The 18,243-nt window shown below is 62.5% G+C and overlaps 2 protein-coding genes across 3 annotated transcripts in view; both read right to left on the bottom strand.

Moving 5' to 3' along the window:
• Window positions 1-673: 673 nt before the first annotated feature.
• Window positions 674-11,459, bottom strand: ETNK2 (ethanolamine kinase 2). 2 transcript variants are annotated; one of them, XR_001525084.3, is made up of 9 exons: window positions 11,091-11,459; window positions 7,056-7,315; window positions 6,438-6,575; window positions 4,981-5,123; window positions 4,800-4,883; window positions 3,825-4,015; window positions 2,995-3,068; window positions 1,129-2,132; window positions 674-1,096 (listed from the first exon to the last, which is right to left on the bottom strand). XR_001525084.3 is itself a non-coding variant. In XM_015650933.3 (8 exons), exons 1-8 carry the CDS (start codon window positions 11,442-11,444, stop codon window positions 2,060-2,062), a joined length of 1,317 nt encoding a protein of 438 aa, XP_015506419.2. In that variant the 5' UTR covers window positions 11,445-11,459; the 3' UTR covers window positions 674-2,059. The 2 variants fall into 2 exon arrangements, 1 of the variants encoding a protein (XP_015506419.2); XM_015650933.3 differs by having other exon boundaries at window positions 674-2,132.
• Window positions 11,460-14,566: 3,107 nt separating this feature from the next.
• Window positions 14,567-18,243, bottom strand: part of REN (renin) — a 6,312-nt gene continuing 2,635 nt past the window's right edge. The window contains exons 5-8 of the mRNA XM_033519853.1: window positions 16,719-16,915; window positions 15,576-15,720; window positions 15,400-15,498; window positions 14,567-14,959 (exon numbers count right to left, since the gene is read on the bottom strand). Of these exons, the coding sequence (XP_033375744.1) occupies window positions 14,798-14,959; window positions 15,400-15,498; window positions 15,576-15,720; window positions 16,719-16,915 (603 nt within the window). The 3' untranslated portion in view covers window positions 14,567-14,797. The remainder of the gene's footprint in view (window positions 14,960-15,399; window positions 15,499-15,575; window positions 15,721-16,718; window positions 16,916-18,243) is intronic.

The raw sequence follows: 18,243 nt of genomic DNA, 5'->3' as shown, positions 1-18,243 counted from the left end.
GGGGACACTGCTGTGGGGACACTTCTGGGGACACTGCCTTGGGGACACTGCCTTGGGAACACTGCCTTGGGGACACTGCAGTGGGGACACTGTTGGGGACACTGCCATGGGGACACTGCCATGGAGACATTGCCATGGGGACACTGCCATGGGGACACTGCTGGGGACGCTGCTGGGGACACTGCCTTGGGGACATTGCTGTGGGGACATTGCCGTGGGGACATTGCCGTGGGGACACTGCCTTGGGGACACTGCCTTGGGGACATTGCCATGGGGACACTGCTGGGGACACTGCTGTGGGGACAGTGCCATGGGAACACTGCTGGGGACACTGCTGGGGACACTGCCTTGGGGACACTGCTGGGGACACTGCAGTGGGGACATTGCCATGGGGACACTGCCGTGGGGACATCCTTTACGCCGGGGCCATCCCCCCTTCCCTCCTGCCGCTGTCAGTGCTTTATTTATTCCATTCCACCTCCCTGTGCCGGGCTGGGCTCCCTGCGGCAGGAGCGGGGTCCCTGGGGAGGGGTCCCAGCCCCAGGGACTGCAGAGGGACTGGAAGCAGAGGTGCCCCCTCCCCACAGCTGCAGCTCTTCCTCTCTCTCTTCCACTTATTTTTCTTTCTTTTTTTTTTTTTTGTTGTTGTTGTTGTTGTTTTGTTTTTTAAAGATTGTAAATATAGATAGAGCTTTATTTTGTTAATAAGACAACGAGTAACTTAACCTGTATATTTCACATCCCTGTTTACAATCGTTCCTCCCCCTGTCCCTTGGCACAATAAAAGTGACTTTTTGGAGCAGAGAGCAGGGCCTGGACTTCACCAGATCAGGAGCGAGGCTTGGATGGGGACATCTCCAGGCACAGAAGGGACAGGAGCACCCCCAGACCTCAGGACGAGGTTCCCCAGCTCCACCACCCCCGAATTCCAGCTACCAGCAGCTTTTATTTCCCACCAAAACAAACACGGACGGGCCAGCAGCCTTGGTTGTGGCTGGGGGAGGTCCCTGTGCCCAGAGAGGGGACAGTCACCTCGTCCCCGTGCCCAGAGAGGGGACAGCCACCTTGTCCCCGTGCCCAGAGAGGGGACAGCCACCTTGTCCCCGTGCCCAGAGAGGGGACAGCCACCTCGTCACCACAGCCAAGGCTCCAAGGCACAGCCACTGCCAGGAGCTGCCCGGGGCTCAGCAGGGCAGGGGCTGAAGCCGTGCCTGGTCCTGGAGCGGGGCAGCTCTGTGCCACCCCCTCCCGGGGATGGGGACACGGCCGTGGGAGGAGGACAGGGGTGGAGACAGGCAGGACAGACCCCCCTGCACCCCACCTGCACCTCCCGACCCTGGGGGAGAGGGCAAAGGCAGAGCTGAGAAGCCACTCGGGCAGCACAGGGGGGAAACCACCGAGCTAAGGGGGACGGTGGGACAGGCAGGGACAGTGGTGGGGACAGGCAGGGACAGCGGTGGGGACAGGCAGGGACAGCTGGGACTGGGCACAGCACGGGGGGCAGGCAGCCTGTGCCCACCCCACTGGTCCCAGACCCTCGTGGCATCTCCCACCCCTCGTGGCAAACGCTCCCGTGGCTGGGGCCAGCAGGGAGCCGGCACGGGGCTGGTTTGGGGGTGGCACCCTGGTGGCACCTGGCAGGGCAGGAGGGCACAGAGGGCGTAGCAAAGGGGTGGCCAAGGTGAGCGGGCGGCTCTGGGGGCTCCCGAGCAGACGGGGTGACCTCGTGTCCCTCCTTGGGGACAGCGGGCAGTGCCAGGCCAGCAGCGCCAGCAGGGCACCGACCTGCCGGGCACCGGGGCCGAGCTGGGCTCAGCCTTAAGGCGATGGTGAGGCTTCCTTGCGTGGGCTGGGGCCTCGCCGGGGCCGTGGTCCTCTCCAGCATCTCATGGTCCAGTCTCGGGGGTGTCCAGGCTCTCCTGGAAGCGGTGGCAGCCGGGGCAGAGCTCCTCTTGTCCCCCGTGCCACCGGCAGGACTGGCCCTGGACCCCGGCTGGGCTGGGCAAGGGGCGAGGGGGGTGCGAGGACATGGCCAGGACAGAGCTCGGGGTGGTGGCACCTATTTGGGGACCTGCAGGGCTGTGACCACCGGCTTCATCTTGAAGTACTGTTTAAACCTTAGCTTTGCATATCTGCCGAGAGAGAAGGGACAGCTCTGAGCCACTCGTGTCCGTGTCCCCAGGGACCAGCGGGATCCTCCTCAGGGACCACCAGGATCCTCCTCAGGGACCACCGGGATCCTCCTCAGGGACCACCGGGATCCTCCTCAGGGACCACCAGGATCCTCCTCAGGGACTGCTGGGATCTTCCCCAGGATCATTGGGATCCTCCTCAGGGACTGCCAGGACCCTCCAGGGATCATTGGGATCCTCCCCAGGGATCATTGGAATCTTCCCCAGGATCCTCCTCAGGGACCACTGGAATCCTCCCCAGGATCCTCCAGNCCTCCAGGGATCATTGGGATCCTCCCCAGGGATCATTGGAATCTTCCCCAGGATCCTCCTCAGGGACCACTGGAATCCTCCCCAGGATCCTCCAGGGATCATTGGGATCCTCCCCAGGGATCACTGGGATCCTCCCCAGGGACCATTGGGATCTTCTCCAGGATCCTCCAGGGATCATCGGGATCCTCCCCAGGATCCTCCCCAGAGATCATTGGGATCCTCCCCAGGGACCTCCAGGGATCATTGGGATCCTCCCCAGGGATCATTGGGATCCTCCCCAGGGATCATCGGGATCCTCCCCAGGATCCTCCCCAGGGACCATTGGGATCCTCCCCAGGGACCATTGGGATCTTCTCCAGGATCCTCCAGGGACCATTGGGATCCTCCCCAGGGATCATCAGGATCCTCGCCAGCGACCATTGGGATCTTCCCTGGGATCCTCCTGAGGGACTGCCAGGATCCTCCAGGGACCATTGGGATCCTCCCCAGGGATCATTGGGATCCTCCTGCTCCACTCATTTCCCCCTGCGAGCAGCCGAGGTGGACTCACCTTAAGAAATTAAAGTCTATGGTTGAGTATTTATCCTGGATCAGGCCCCAGCAGGCCCAGAGGAAATGGGACGCCTGCAAGGGGCAGAACAAGGATCAGGGAACGGCCAGGAACACTCGAGCCTCTCCTGGCTGGGGCCTGGAATTCCCAGGGCCATGACAAGGACGGGACATGGAGTGGAGCTGGCCCACATTGGGATTTTTGTGCCCTCCAGAGGTTAGGACTGGCTCACATTGGGATTTCTGTGCCCTGCAGATGTTGAGACTGGCTCACATTGGGATTTCTGTGCCCTCCAGAGGCTGGGACTGGCTCACATTGGGATTTCTGTGCCCTCCAGAGGTTGGGACTGGCCCACATTGGGATTTCCGTGCCCTCCAGAGGCTGCTCCTGGCTGGAGCGAGGATGGCAGCAGGGAGAAGGCTGAACGTGGGCTCCCACCCCCTGCACTGCCCTCCCGGCAGCTCCAGCCAGGAAAAACAGAGGGTATTTCACCTGAAATTTCCAGAAATCTGGCTGGGGCCAGCCCTGGCAGCTGGCAAAGAGGATTTCCTCACGCCCAGCCGTGGCTGAAGGGCTGCCCAAGGCCGCGGCTGTCGGACACGTGCTGTCCCCAGCGCTGCCCTGTGACCTTGCCCAGGGGCTCAGCCCCCCTGAGGCGCTGCCAGGCCCCTGGGACAGCCTGTCCCCAATGTCCCCAAGCCCCCAGGCTGGCACCAGCAGCCCCATCCTTGCCAGCTCAGCTGGAAGCCCAAGAGCAGAGACAAACTCATCCCCTGGGTCGTGTTTTCAGCCCCGGAGCCAGGCCGGCTCCTTCCGCCTCCGCCACTCACCAAGGAGAACTTGTTCACTTGCACGTAGAGAGTTTCCAGCTCCTCCTCGGACACCTGGGTGTCACCTGGGTGCCCCTGGGTGTCACCTGGGTGCCCCTGGGTGAGCTCCTTGTAGGCCTGCAGGTAGGAGCGCAGCCACTGCAGCTGCGTCTCCTTGCTGGGGTAGAGGCCATAATCCACCTCCTTCACACCTGGGGGGTCAGGGGGACACGGGGGGGACATGGAGGGGACAGGGAGGGGTTGGAATCTCCACGGCAGAGCGAGGAGAGCACAACCCCAGCCAGGCACAAAGCCCAGCCAGCCTCGGAGCCAGGAACGGCAGCCCAGGTGCCCAAAGAGCGGCAGAGACCCTGCTCTGACCACGGGCAGCCTCATTTCCTGCTGGGATTTGGGGTGTGGGATGGGGAGACCCCAATTCCCATCATGGGATTGGGGATTCAACTCCCTCTTCCATCCTCAGGGATCAGGAGAACCCAGGACAGGGAATTTCCCATTTCCCACCCCGGGACTGGGAATGGAACACCCTCCTCCACTCCCAGGGATGAAAAAACCCCATTTCCCACCCCAGGACTGGGGATTTAACTCCCTCCTCCATCCCAGAGATGTGAAAAGCCCATTTCCCACCCCAGGACTGGGGATAAAACTCCCTCCTCCACTCCCAGGGATAGGGACACCCCAAGACCGCCTCATTTTCCACCACGGGACTGGGGATACAATTCCATCTTCCATCCCCAGGGTCAGCCCCATTTCCCACCTGGGACCAGGAATAAAACTCCCTCCTCCACCCCAGGGGTAAAGAGACCCCATTTCCCACCTGGGACAGGGAATAAAACTCCCTCCTCCACCCCCAGTAGCAGGGACACCCCATTTCCCACCACGGGAGTGGGGATCCAGCTCCCTCCTCCACCCCCAGGGATGGGGCCACCCCAGGCCAGGGATGGGGGGCACTTTTGGCGTCTCCCAGCTCATCCCAACCTGCGAACTCATTGAAATGGTTCCCGATGTCGAAGGCCTGGTAGTTGTAGCCCGTGTACTCGTAGTCGATGAAGCGAACGTGCTCTGCGCGGGCAAGAGCGGCGGCCGTGAGGGGAGGGGTGGGGGGACAGAGGTGACACCCCTCGGGGGGTGGCCCAGGGACACCCCCGGGCTCACAGACCTCGTGTCCGGTCGTAGATGATGTTCTTGCACAGGAGGTCGTTGTGGCACAGCACCACGGGCGAGCCCAGCTGCGGCAGCGTCTCCTCCATCCAGGCCAGCTCCTGCTCCAGCGCCTCCGGGCTGGGCACGTCCTGCGGGAGGCTGCCCGAAGGGACAGGAGGGACAGGGTGACATCGCTGCTGCTCTGGGGGAGCCTCCCTGGGGCTCGGGGGTGGCGTTTCCCTGGCTCACAGAGCTTCCCTGGGGGCTCAGGGGCAGAATTTCCCCAGCTTCCAGCACCTCTCTGGGGCTCGGGGGCAGAACTGAGTTTCCCTGGGGGCTCAGAGGAAAAATTGAGCTTCCCTGGGGCCTCAGGGGCAGAATTTCCCCAGTTTCCAGCACTTCCCAGGGGGCTCAGGGGCAGAATTGAGCTGTCCTGGGGGCTCAGGGGCAGAATTGAGCTTCCTCTGCTTCCAGCACTTTCCTGGGGGCTCAGGGGCAGAATTTCCCCAGCTTCCAGCACTTTCCTGGGGGTTCAGGGGCAAAGTTGAGCTTCCTCTGCTTCCAGCACTTCTCTGGGGCTCAGGGGTAGAATTTCCCCAGCTTCCAGCACTTCCCTGGGGGTTCGGGGACAGCGTTTCCCTCTCATGCCCCACAAACCACCCCATTAATGACACAAAGCGGGGGTAACGAGGCTGGTTTTTGGGGAGGGGGCCAGGTTTGGTACCCAGGCAGACACCACAGCTCGCCCTCAGCGCGTCCCTTGTCCCCAAAACCCACCCGGCCCACGCCCCAAATCCACCCAGGCTCGCTCCCCGAGCACCCGGCAAAGCCCCGGGGTGTTTTGGACTCAGGCGGGGCCTCCCGGTAAGCTCAGGAGTGCGGCTTCCAAGAAGAGAGCTCGTTAATGATTGCCTAATTGGCTGCGCTGAAGGCGCAGGGTGGGTAAAGTCTGCCCGCGGCTGAGAAAAGCCCGGCCGGCTCCTGGCGCGGGTTAATGATTGCCCTGCCTGCGGTTCGTTCACCTCCTCCGCCTCTTGGGGCTGCCCGAATCCTTCCCAGACACCCCAACACTCACCCAGACGCCCCAAAAAATGGTTGGGAGTGGGGGCTGGGTGTTCCGATCTAGGCTGGGTTTCTAGGATTCATCGTCAGCTCAGCAGGGCTTGAGCTCGGGCTTATTCTGGGTTTAAATTCCCGGGAGGAGGAGGAGGAGGATTGTTACAGCAGTGGGAGGCTGCGGCTCTGGGTGGATCCTGCACAGACACATCCCAGAGCTCCAAAAGAGCTGAAATCCTCCCCAAAACTGGCGGCAGGAAAGGGCTGGAGCTGTTCCCGGGGCTGCGGGAGGGATCCAGCCCCAAACCCGCAGAGGGAATCTGGGAATCTTTACCTGGGAACCTTTACCTGGGAACCAGGGCTCTGCCCCCTGCTCCCGAGGCAGAGCCTGGCTCTGGGGGATCCCTCTGCCTTTACCTGGCGTTGGATACCTTTGGGCTGAGCTCTGTCTTCACCAGGCTGAGGTATTTGTGCAGCTTCTGCCACAGGATGGGCCTGGGGAGGCTCCCGTTGGCGTGGATGGCGTGGACTCGGGCCATCTCCCGGGCCACCAGCCTGGCACGGAGCGTAGGAGAGGGGTGAGAGGTGATCCCAAATCCTCGAAATCCCTCCTCCCTCCCCCCCATAAAGAGCTTTGGGGTGTCTTCAGAGGGATTCCCTGAAAGTCCTGCAGGGTTAGCACAGCTGACCCCTCATTCTGCGTCAGGGATCAGCCTCTGAGGCATTTCAGAGTCCACATTTCCAGGGCAAATTCAGGCCAAAACTCAGCTTCCCGTGACATTCCAGCTTCCCAGAAAACCTTTATTCCAGGTTCCCAGGAAACCTCTCTTCACCAGAACCTGACGCTTTAGAAATGCTCCCATTTGACCCATTTATCCCCCACCACCCCCCAGGGCTGAGCACACCAGCGACCCCCACCCCGGGCAGTGAGGGGAGAGCTGGAAACACGGAGCAAATCCCCAGACAACCGGGAATTTTCTCGAGCTGCTTTTCCCTGGAAAACCCCCAACTCCCCCCACGGGAGGCGCCGCACACCTGAAGATGCGAGGATCCCGCACATGGTCGGGCCCCAGCGCGATTCCCGGCAGGAATTGGTAGCAGAGCCCGTTCTGGAAGGCGCAGTAGAGGTCGGGGGCGCAGCCGTGGGCACGCAGCACCTGGAAATTCCTCAGCTCCGTCTCCCTGTCCACCAGCAGCTCCGTTTTCCTGCCGTACACGCGCACCAGCAGCGCGTCAGCCATGCCCTCATCCGTGTAGCAGGCCACCAGCTTGTTGGTGATGCCGTCAGTGAAGAGCTGCATGGGGATAAACACGGCGGAGGTGACACCTGGATAACCAGGGGAACCCCCTGCCCTCTTCCCAGAGGTGGGAAAACCTCGTGGCGATGGTAAGAATGAGGAGAAGGAGTGAGGCAACGCTGGCGGGAGAGCTCCTGGTGGGGTTTGAAAGGGCTCGAGGTGGTGGTTTGGGTGGGAATCCTACGGTTTTACACCGGAGCTCAGGGATGGTTCAGGGATAGCTCAGTGATAGCTCAGTGATAGCTCAGGGATAGCTCAGGGATAGCTCAGGAACATCTCAGGAATAACTCAGGGATAACTCAGGAATATCTCAAGGATATCTCAGGGGTAGCTCAGGGATGGTTCAGGGATATCTCAGTGATATCTCAGGGATATTTCAGGGATATCTCAGGAATATCTCAAGGATAGCTCAAGGATAGCTCAGGGATAGCTCAGGGATAGCTCAGGGATAGCTCAGGGATAGCTCAGGGATAGCTCAGGAACATCTCAGGAATAACTCAGGGAAATCTCAGGAACAGCTCAGGAACAGCTCAGGAACATCTCAGGGATATCTCAGGGATATCTCAGGGATATCTCAGGAATATCTCAAGGATAGCTCAGGGAAATCTCAGGGAAATCTCAGGGATAGCTCAGGAACAGCTCAGGAATATCTCAGGGATATCTCAGGGACAGCTCAGGAACAACTCGCTTGGCACGGGAGCTGCCCTGGGAATCGCTCCCGGGGGAAAAAAAAATAAAAAAATCAGGGTGAATTGGCACGAAAATTAAAAAAAAAAATATTAACAATTAAAATAAATAAATAAGTAAACCGCCCAACGAGGCTTGAAAACAAACCCGGAGCAAACACCACCGCCCCATCCCCTCCTCCGACCCTCCCCGCGGACCGGGGCGCTGATAGGCGGGGACGTCGCTGCTGGGGACATCTCGTGTCACCGCTCTGATGGCTCCTCGCAGATGGAAAGGGAGTTTTGTTCTCCCGGCGCTCCGCCTTGGCCGCCTGCCCGCGCACATGCCGGGGCTGCTGCCGCCCGCGCCGGGCCCCGCGCCCCATCCCGCCGGCATTTCGGGCACCTCCGCGGCCTCCAGGGGGTTTAGGGATGTGTCACCCCACGGGAAAGCCCTGTCCCGTTGTCCCTGCAGTGCTGCGGCTCCCCCTGGGAAGGGTTCCTTCATCCCGCCGGGATTTTGGGCACCTCCAGCGTACTGAGAGGGTTTGGGGCTGTCACCCCACAGAAGATCACCCCCGTTGTCCCCCGTGCCAGCTCCAAGAGGGGCGCTCCGAGGTGCTGCGGCTCCTCCTTCATCCCTGTGGGATCGGGGAGCCGGAGCAGGAGGGGGGAGAGGGAGGAGGGGGGAGAGGGGCTCCTGCTCCAGCAGCCGTGGAGCTCAGGGATGGGACGGATAATTTTAGACATCCCACTCAGCAACCCACGCTCCCCTATAGGGCTCCTATATATAGGGCTCCTGGAGCAGCCTCCCGAGGGAGACTCCAGGCGTGGGAATGATACCCCCCGAGTCAGACGGGGTTGACACCCCCATTCCACAGCTGGATTTGGGGCGAGCAGCTGCCCCATCCTCATGGCTGCAGCCCCTCAGCTGCAGCTGAACCTTCTCAAGCTGCTTTTCCCCGAGCTGATAATCTGGGTTTCACCACGGGGCTCAGCTCCCTCCTCCTCTTGTCCTGCCAGGCCCCAGAGGAAACTGAGGCAGCAGAGCTGTCACACCCTGTCCATGCAGGTGCCACCGTCGGCCACACACGGCTCGGCCGCAGGTGAGCGGCTCCACACGGAGCGAAATCCTGGTGTTCTGCTTTGTTTCGCTGCCCCACAGCCCGGGCAGCCCTTTCCAGCAGGTTTAACGGGATTACTGAGCCTGATCCCCCCCTGAATTCCAGGCCGCCAACTTCGGAGACGCGCACGTGGCTGCTCGGTGGCCTGCAGGGACTCGCTGGGTTCGGGGGTGGCAGCTCCGCTGGCTCCCAAGGATCGGCTGTGGCTGCCTGGGGGATTCCCGGTGCTGTTCCCTGTGGATCCAGGCTGCAGCCACCCCAAATCCTTCCCTCCTGCAGCCGGAGGACGGCAGGGACATAGGGAAGGAGTGACACCCCCCGAACTTTGCAGGGATTAAAGGCAAAGCGAGACCTGCGCCGAAGCGCTGGGGTGAAGCAGCAAAATCCAACTCCTGGTGCTGCACCTGCCGGGAGAATCCCTCAGCATTCCCAAAACGCCCCCGCGCTCGCTGCCTCGGCACCCCCGGCCCGCGGCTGGGCTCCAGCCGGGCAACCTGGTGCCAAATCCGGGCTAAAAACATCCAACCCAACATCGGCTCCGCTGCTGTTCTTATCTCCGGCTGAGGGGTGGATGGAGGAGTTTGTGCTTCCCCGGGAGCGTGGGTGGCTCCGCGGCACGGACATCCCTGGAGATGAGGAGCAGGAGCCCCGGGAAGCGGGCACAACCTGGATCGCAGGAGCAGCCAGACCCTTCTTGCCGTGCTCCTGAGCTCCGGGAGATTTTCCTGTGCCACCGGCACAGCCTGGTACAGCCCCCGCGGGGCGCTGGCGGCGGGGCAGCGCTCCGGGGCACCGGGAGAGGGAATGGGATCGTTAATGGGAACCAGCTCAGGCTCCCGGCCCGCTCCTTCCCATCCCGAGCGGCTCCTGCGAGGGGAAACGCGGGAGGAGGGAAAGCAGCCGAGGGAAACGCAACGGGAGGGTTTTCCCTCAACTCCTAAGTGGGTTTTTTTTTTTCATTTTTTTTTTCATTTTAATTAAAAACACACGCACGCACACCCGAGCTGCTGTTGAACACTGACCCCTGCGGAGCCTGGATACCACAGAGCGGGGTCCCTGCACAACCACCGAGCTCCGAGAGCAGAGCGAGACATTTCCTGCCCCTGCAAACTCCAACTCCCAGCTTCCTGCCCGTTGCCATCTGCCCTTTTCAGATGGCTTTTCCTGCAGCTTCTTGTATTTCATTACGCTCGGCTATTAATACATTTTTAATGACGGGAAGCGTGTGCCCTCGGAGGGGACGCTCGCTCACGTGCAGGCATTTAAGGGCACTCGGTGCCAGCCCCTCCGCGCTCCGGTGCCCAGCGCCAGGGCACGGCCGAGGGCACCAGCCAGTGTCACCCCAGACCCGGCCGGAGGGGGAGAGGGATTCCCAAAGCCCTGGCAGCTCCGCACAGCCGAGCTCTGCCCCGTGCCCGGACCCCGGAACCGGTGCCCGGCTCCCACTGGGGCTCAGCCCGGGGAAGGTGGGAGGCGACAAATATCCCACAGGAGAGCGGCCACCCCTGCGGGCACCTCGGCAGCCACCCTGGGGACACTTTTGTACCCACAGCCACCGCTCGGTGACCACCCCAGGGGTCCCTAAACCTCGTTGGGGGGGTGTGCGATGGGGGGTCGCATCTGATGGACCCTCGGTAACATTCTGAGAGCAGAGGGGAGAGCCAGGAGTGGGGGTACACAGTGCCACATCCTCTGGAGCAGGTCCTAGAGCCCCCCATGGTGAACCCCACAGCCTCCTAGGATGGACCCCCCAAGCTGAGCCCCACAACTCCTCTGGGGCAGACCCCATAGCCCCCCAGGCTAAGCCCCGCAGCCCCCCTTGAGCTGACCCCACACCCCGCCGGGGTGAGCACCGCAGCCCCCACAGCCAGACCCCGTAACCCCAAAACCCCACCCCAGCCGGGCTCTGCAGCCCCACCGGGCGATCCCCGCGGGGGAGCGGCTGCCGGTTCTCCCGGTGCCGGCGCGGGGTCCCCCCCGTACCTTGGTCTTCACCGTGGCCGGCTCCCAGGCGGGTCTCAGCTGCCGCACGATCCGCAGCGCCCCGGGCAGCACGTCCCCCTCGTCCACCGCAATGCCGAGGTGTGGCACGGCGGGGGTCCCGCCGCCGCCCCCCCGCTCCGGCCGCGGGCAGTCGGGGCAGCGGGCGGGCGGTGCGGCCATGGCCAGCTCCGCGCTGCCGGAGCCGCGGCCCATGTGCCGGGGGCTGCGCGGGGCCGGCGGCCGCGGGGAGGAGCCGCCGCCGTTGGGAAGCCATGAGTCACCGGCCCGCCTCCCGCCCGCCTCCCCGGCAGCGCCGGCAGCGCCCGCACCGGCACCGGGGGCAGGGACCCGCATCCCACCGGCACCGGCACCGGGGGCAGGGACCCGCATCCCACCGGCACCGGCACCGGGGGAAGGGACCCGCATCCCACCGGCACCGGGGGCAGGGACCCGCATCCCACCGGCACCGGCACCGGGGGAAGGGACCCGCATCCCACCGGCACCGGCATCCCGGGGAAGGGGATCTACATCCTACCGGGACCGACCTTCCAGACCGGTGATCCGCATCCTGCCGGCACCGGCACCGCGTGCAGGGGATCCGCATCCCACCGGGACTGGCATCGCTCTCAGGGCGGGACGAGCACCCCGCGCGCACCGAGACCCGCACCGGGACCCCAGGCTGCCGGCGCCAGACTGGGATCGCATCCTGGGCAGTGGGTCCGCACCGGGATGGGGCATTCCATCCACCCCCGACCGGCACCGGCATCCCGGGCAAGGGAGCCCCGCCCGACCGGCACCGGGACCCGGCTCTGCCGCACCGGCTGTCGGTGCCTCCCCCACCCATTCCCGGAGCCCCTCAGCCACTCCCGAGCAGCCGCCCCGCACCGAGATCCCCTCTCCGCACCTGCTGCCGGTGCCTCCTGCCCGGATACCTTCCCCATCCATTCCTGGAAGCACAAAGCCATCCCAGAGGATCCGCAGCGGGACCGGGAGCGCCCCCGCCGCACCTGCAGCTGGTGTCCTGTACCCCAATGTCCGTCCATCCATCCATCCATCCATCCATCCATCCATCCATCCATCCCTCCCTCCCTCCCTCCCTCCCGCCATCCCGGGGGGCTCCTCGCAGCCCCCACTCCCTCCCTTTGGGGTTAAAAAAGATGAGGATGCCACGCACGGGATGAGCTCCAGCTCCCAGGGCTCCAGGCAGGATGGATCCCCCCGGGATAACTTCTCCCATCGCACCCTCCGGGCACCGGCTTCCATAGGGATTCACAGCTGGGTTGGGAAGAGGTTTCGGGGGTGAAGACAGAGCGGGATTTTCCCGCTGGCAGAGCCCCCGGAGGCGGCTTCATTATCAGAGGAAATTACAGCGTCACACGGCCGGCAGAGGAGAATGCCCCCTCCAAAGTTCCTGAAATCAGCCCAATGGACCATGGAGACCTGGGGAAAAATCATTTAAGGAAGGGGAGGCGGAGGGGGACAAAAACCCCGCCGGGCAGTTTCCCGTGTTTCTAAAAATAGCGCCAGCCCTGTCAGTGTTAATAGGACGGGCATAATTGCTGTCGCGCTTTGCAGGGCTGAGCGTGGCCTAATTGCTCGGCCGGAACGATCTAATCCGGGCTAGCGGAGCCCCGCAGGCAGGGCCGCCGCATCCAGCGGGAAATTGCCCCTGGAGCAGGCGATTAGAGGTGTTAATAGGCCGGCTTAAGGGGCCCGGCAGTGGCACCGGGAGGTTTTTAACTCAGAATTGGAATAGAACCGACCCCAGGAAAAGAAACATCCCGGTTTAGGCCAGGCTGAGCGTTTTCCAGCCGAGGGATGTGGCAGAAGGAGCGGTGGGGGCTGAAGTCACCTTGACGTTCATCGAGTCCTCCCTAGACCTGAGCCTTGGCTGTGGAGAGCAGAACAGAGGAGGGTTAGAAATTTCCAAGCTGGATTTCTCTCCGGTAGGAAGGGGAGACTCTCTCCGAGCATCTCTGCCCATCCAGGTTGTGGATGTAGCTTCAGCCCTGAGTTCAGCAGATTCCCTCTTTCCTGATGGTCCCATCCCTCCCTGCCGCTGCTTCCCAGCTCCCGGGGTTTCCTGTGCTGATGAGCGGCTCAGGAAATGCTGGATGAGGGGAGATATTCGTCCCTTCCCTCCACCCCTGGGCCCTGAAGAGCCACTGCCACCACCCCGGCGTCGGAGGTGACAGAAAAAGCCACAGTGCAGACACAGGAGCCTGAATTTCCCATCCGGGGCGCCCCCGGGGTTGGGCAGCCCAGCACGAGGAGCTTCAAACGCTCCACGGCTGCGGAGAAGCTCCCAGGAGGGGACAAACATCCGCCCCAGCCGCATCCTCCCCGCTCTGGGGCTGCCGTGGGGCAGGGCCGGGATGAGGATCCGGGCTGGGAACAGGGCTGGGATGAGGATCCGGGCTGGGAACGGGGCTGGGATGAGGATCCGGGCTGGGAACAGGGCAGGGATGAGGATCCAGGCTGGGAACTGGCCAGGATGAGGATCCAGGCTGGGAACAGGGCTGGGATGAGGATCCGGGCTGGGAACAGGGCTGGGATGAGGATCCGGGCTGGAGGAAGGGCTGGGAGCTGTGGGGAGGTGCTGGAAGGGTCACACAGCAGCCGCTGGCTCAGTGCTGGCTGCAGCATCCCCTCCCCAAATTTCCCTGAAGCCAAGAGGGAATTTGGCAGCTCTGGGGTTCATCAGCGCTGGGAATGGGTCCCTGCTGGCTGCTCTTCCATGGTGAGATCCTCGTTCGCTCCAGGCTCTGCCCCAGGAGCAGCTTTCCCCGAGGAGTGTGGCGCTCCCAGTCACCCGAACTGGTCAAACTGGAGGCAGGACCGTGTTCCCTCGGCGTTGGGGAGCGCTCAGATCCGCGGTGCAGGGCTGGAACTGGGAATGGCCCCCGGCACAGGGGCATCTCCATGTCCAGGGCAGAGAAAAACCTCTGCTTTTCCTTGAAAACAGGTCCTGGGACAGGAGCCACCGTCCTGTGCGACCCGCAGGCACTGTCCCCTCCCCGGAGTGCCGCGGCAGAGGTGATGCACTGTCCCCAGGGGGACACCCAGGGCTCCTGGCACTGTCCCATCTGCAGGAAGAGCTTTGCAGAGCCCTTGATTTGCCCGCAGGAGCTGCGGTGGCAGGAGCTGGGAGGGCGCTGCACCCTGATGGGCTGGAAGGACCCAAACCAAGCGGTGGCTCCTGGCACAGGGACATTTGTGGCCCAGTTCCCTCAATAAAAGCGTCTGATCCCCGCACTCAGCCTCCTGTTGCTTTAAATTGTTTAATATCAAATTCATGAAGAGGGGCGGGGCTAAAACTATCATTAAACACGGATTATTTCCCCCCGCGATTTAGGAACGGGCACGAACAGCCACGGACCATCCCTCAACCGCCGCGTGCTGCTCCTGGCCTTGCACATCATCCCAAAAGCGCCCGGAGGGGCCGCTCCGGCCGCAGGATCCCGCTGGGATTCCCAGCCCCGCTCCAGGCTCAGCTCTCGGCAGCAGGAGAAGCTCCCGGGAAGCAGCGCGGGGGTTTGGGAGTGGGAGCGGGCGAGGTTTGGGAGCCGCTGCAGTGACAGAGAGGAGGTGGCAGAGCTGGGAGAGAGTTGCTGTTCTCTCGCTGCTTCCCGGGGCTCCGGCAGCTCCTCGGGGCTGGTTCTCCACCCCCGGATCCCCCCCGGGTCCCCCCCGGTCCCCCCGGGCCCTCAGCGGGCGCTGGCGAAGCCGATGCGGTTGTGGCGCCGGTCGAATTTGGTGTAGTAGTGACCGATGAAGGTGGCGCCCAGGATCCAGAGGGGACCGGCCGGAGGGGGAATGTCCAGCCCGGAGAAAGCCACCACGCACACGTCCTCCCCGTACTGGGATTGCTGCCAGGAGGAGAGCCGCGGGGTGATGGAGGAGGATCCCGGTGTCACCGGGCTCCAGCTCCACACCCGCCGCGTTCCTTCCTGGGGAATCACGGAATATCCTGACCGAGGATCACCGGAACCGGCTCCTTTCCCTGCGCAGACCGCCCCAAAAACCCCACCCTGTGCCTGGGGGTGTTGTCCAAACCCTCTGTGAACTCTTGGCTCGCACTGTCCACCCACCTTCGGGGTGCAAAGCCTTTCCCGATATCCAAATTCCAGCAAAAACCATCCCTGCCTGTCCCTGCTCACCCAAATCCCCCCCAGACCACCCCAGGAAGCAGGGACAGCTCGGCCTGTCTCACCTGGACACCTCCACCCAACAAAAGGGTTTGAGGGGAAAACAAGGAGCGTCATTTTGGGGCAGATTCTGGCTGATTTGGGGGATGCAGGGCACTCACCCGCAGGACGTAGGCTGGGCCGCTGAGGCCGTAAACCTTCCCTCCCAGGTGGAAGGAGATGTTGGGCAGCTGAGGCACCTGCTCGCAGTCCACCACGTACTGCAGGGGCAGGGGACAGCGCTGGGACGGGGCCAGGCGGCCCGTGGGGACACGGGGCGGGGCTGGCGGTCACTCACCTCTCCCTCGGCCACCTCGGTGGCCCCGATGGCTTTCATGAGCACGGACACGGGGCCGGCGGGGCCGGTGATGTAGGAGGCCCCCGTGTCCACGGCCACCGAGCAGCCTTCCCTGCAGAACAGGATCTCGGCTCCTACGGACACCCTGGAGCGGGAGGGAGGGTCCTGAGTGTCCCCTGGTGTCACCAGGAGTGTCACAACCATCCCAAGTGTCCTCTGGTGTCACCGGGAGTGTCACAACCATCCTGAGTGTCCCCTGGTGTCACCAGGAGTGTCACAACCATCCCGAGTGTCCCCTGGTGTCACTGGGAATGTCACATCCATCCCAAGTGTCCTCTGGTGTCACCGGGAGTGTCACAACCATCCCGAGTGTCCCCTAGTGTCCCCTGGTGACACCGGGAGTGTGACATCCATCCCAAGTGTCCCCTGGTGTCACCAGGAATGTCACATCCATCCTGAGTGTCCCCTGGTGTCACCGGGAGTGTCACAACCATCCCGAGTGTCCCCTGGTGTCACCGGGAATGTCACATCCATCCTGAGTGTCTCCTGGTGTCACCAGGACTGTCACATCCATCCCGAGTGTCCCCTGGTGTCACCAGGACTGTCACATCCATCCCGAGTGTCCCCTGGTGTCACCGGGAGTGTCACATCCATCCCCAGCCGGGCGTGTGCTGCTCCCGGCTTTTCCAATCTGGGATTTAAACTCCATCATGTGCAGGGTTTATTTTTTTGGGGATTTTTTTGGGGTTAAACAAAGCGGGATTGTTCCAGCGCCTCCCGCGGGACTGACGGGGGTGAGACTCATCCAACTGCAGCTCCCAAGTGGAATATCAGCCCACGGTGCCACCCCCTCTGCATTCCCAGCTGCTCTTCGCTGAGCCGGGAGAAGCTGGAGGAGCCCACCCCGCTCCTCCCCAGATGGGGGCAAAGCATCCGGCAGCAACGCCGAGGGAAAACATCCCTGAAATCCCTGAAATCCCTGAAATCCCCGAAATCCCTGAAATCCCTGAAATCCCACCCCCACAGAGCCGCGGGGTGCAGCCAGCGCTGGGCTAATGTTGGATTTGATGGCCCCAAAGGCTTTTCCCACCTAAATAAGGCGGTGGTTTGTGGTTGCCATCCCCGGGCTCTCCCCGGCCTCACCCCTTCATGCTGATCTGCCAGAAGCCGCTCCTGCTGACGTTCAGGTAGTGGAAGTCGCCGGTGTAATAGGCGGGGTCGCTGCCTCCCAGGATGATTTCCCCTCCGGGTTTCAGGGGAGAATTCCTGGCGTGCCAAACACAGCGGGAGCGATTCCTCTTTCCCAAAATTCCCAGCCAGACCGAGCGATTCCCCTTTCCCTAAAATTCTCAGCCCAGAAGGAAGCTATTCTCCTTTCCCCCAAATTCCCAGCCAGACCGATTCCACTTTACCTAAAATTCCCAGCCAGAGCGATTCTACTTTCCCCAAAATTCCCAGCCAGACCGAGCGATTCCCATTTCTCCAAAATTCCCAGCCCAGAAGGAACCGATTCTCCTTTCCCCAAAATTACCAGCCAGAGCAATTCTACTTTCCCCAAAATTCCCAGCCCAGGAGGAAGCGATTCCCCTTTCCCCAAAATTCCCATCCAGACAGAATGATTTCCCTTTCCCCAAAATTCCCAACGCGGCAGGAAGCGATTCCCCTTTCCCCAAAATTCCCATCCAGACAGAATGATTTCCCTTTCCCCAAAATTCCCAGCCCCGGCGGGAGCAGCCCCAGCCACGAGGCTCTGCTGGCCCTGCGGGGACAGGAGGTGACAGCTGCTCCAGGTGGGTGCGGTGGCCCAGGGGGTCAGGAATGCGGCAGGACCCGGGAAGGACATCCCGGGGCTGGCAGGGGGCTCAGGGGACCCGGGGGACATGGGGGGCTGGCAGCGGGTGGCCTCGAGGGCTCTCCTGCTTTGGATCTTCTTACTTGGAAGCGCTGCAAAGAGAGGGAGGCTCCGTGAGGCTGCAGGTGGCCCCAGGGGACACCGGGGGACTCCGTGAGGCTGCAGGTGGCCCCAGGGGACACAGGTGACACCCAGAGGCGCAGGGGACTCCAGTGGCACCGCGCTGCCCCGGGATCCAACAGCACCCAGTGGGATTTTGGGGTGAGTTTGGGGTCTCTCTGTCACTGCACGGCTCCGGGTCGATGTTTTTGGGTGTGGAGCAGAATTCCTGCTCCCACTGCTCCAGTGCGTTTGGGGACGCTGGGAGGAGCTCAGCAGTTTGGGGGAAGAAATGGAAGTTTTGGCTGCTGGCGCAGGGGGTTTTAGATAGATTATTTTTTTGCGTTTTGATTTTTAAAAAATGTTGCCTGTAGAAACACCAAAGCCCCTCCAGGCTGGGATGGCTGCAGCCCCTCTCACCGAGCTGGTGGCTGTGCAGTGACAGTGACAAACCGGAGCAGACAGCCCGGCAGCTCCGGATCTGCGTCCAGCCCTCTCTGCCTCTTGTGGTGCCTCATTCTCCCCCAGCTCCTCCACGATCCCAAACTCCTTCCCAGCCCAGCTCCTCCACGATCCCAGACTTCCTCCGTCTCCAGATCCTCCAGGATCCCCCATTTCTTCCCTCCCCAGCTCCTCCAGGACCCTCTTTTCCTTCCTACTCCAGCTCTTCCAGGATCCTTCATTCCTTCCCTCCCCAACTCCTCCAGAATCCCAAAC

Source organism: Parus major, chromosome 26 (assembly GCF_001522545.3).
Source record: "Parus major isolate Abel chromosome 26, Parus_major1.1, whole genome shotgun sequence".
NCBI classification, from domain to species: domain Eukaryota; kingdom Metazoa; phylum Chordata; class Aves; order Passeriformes; family Paridae; genus Parus; species Parus major.
The sequence above is the reverse complement of the archived record's forward strand: the minus strand, read 5'-3'. Positions and strand labels throughout refer to the sequence as shown.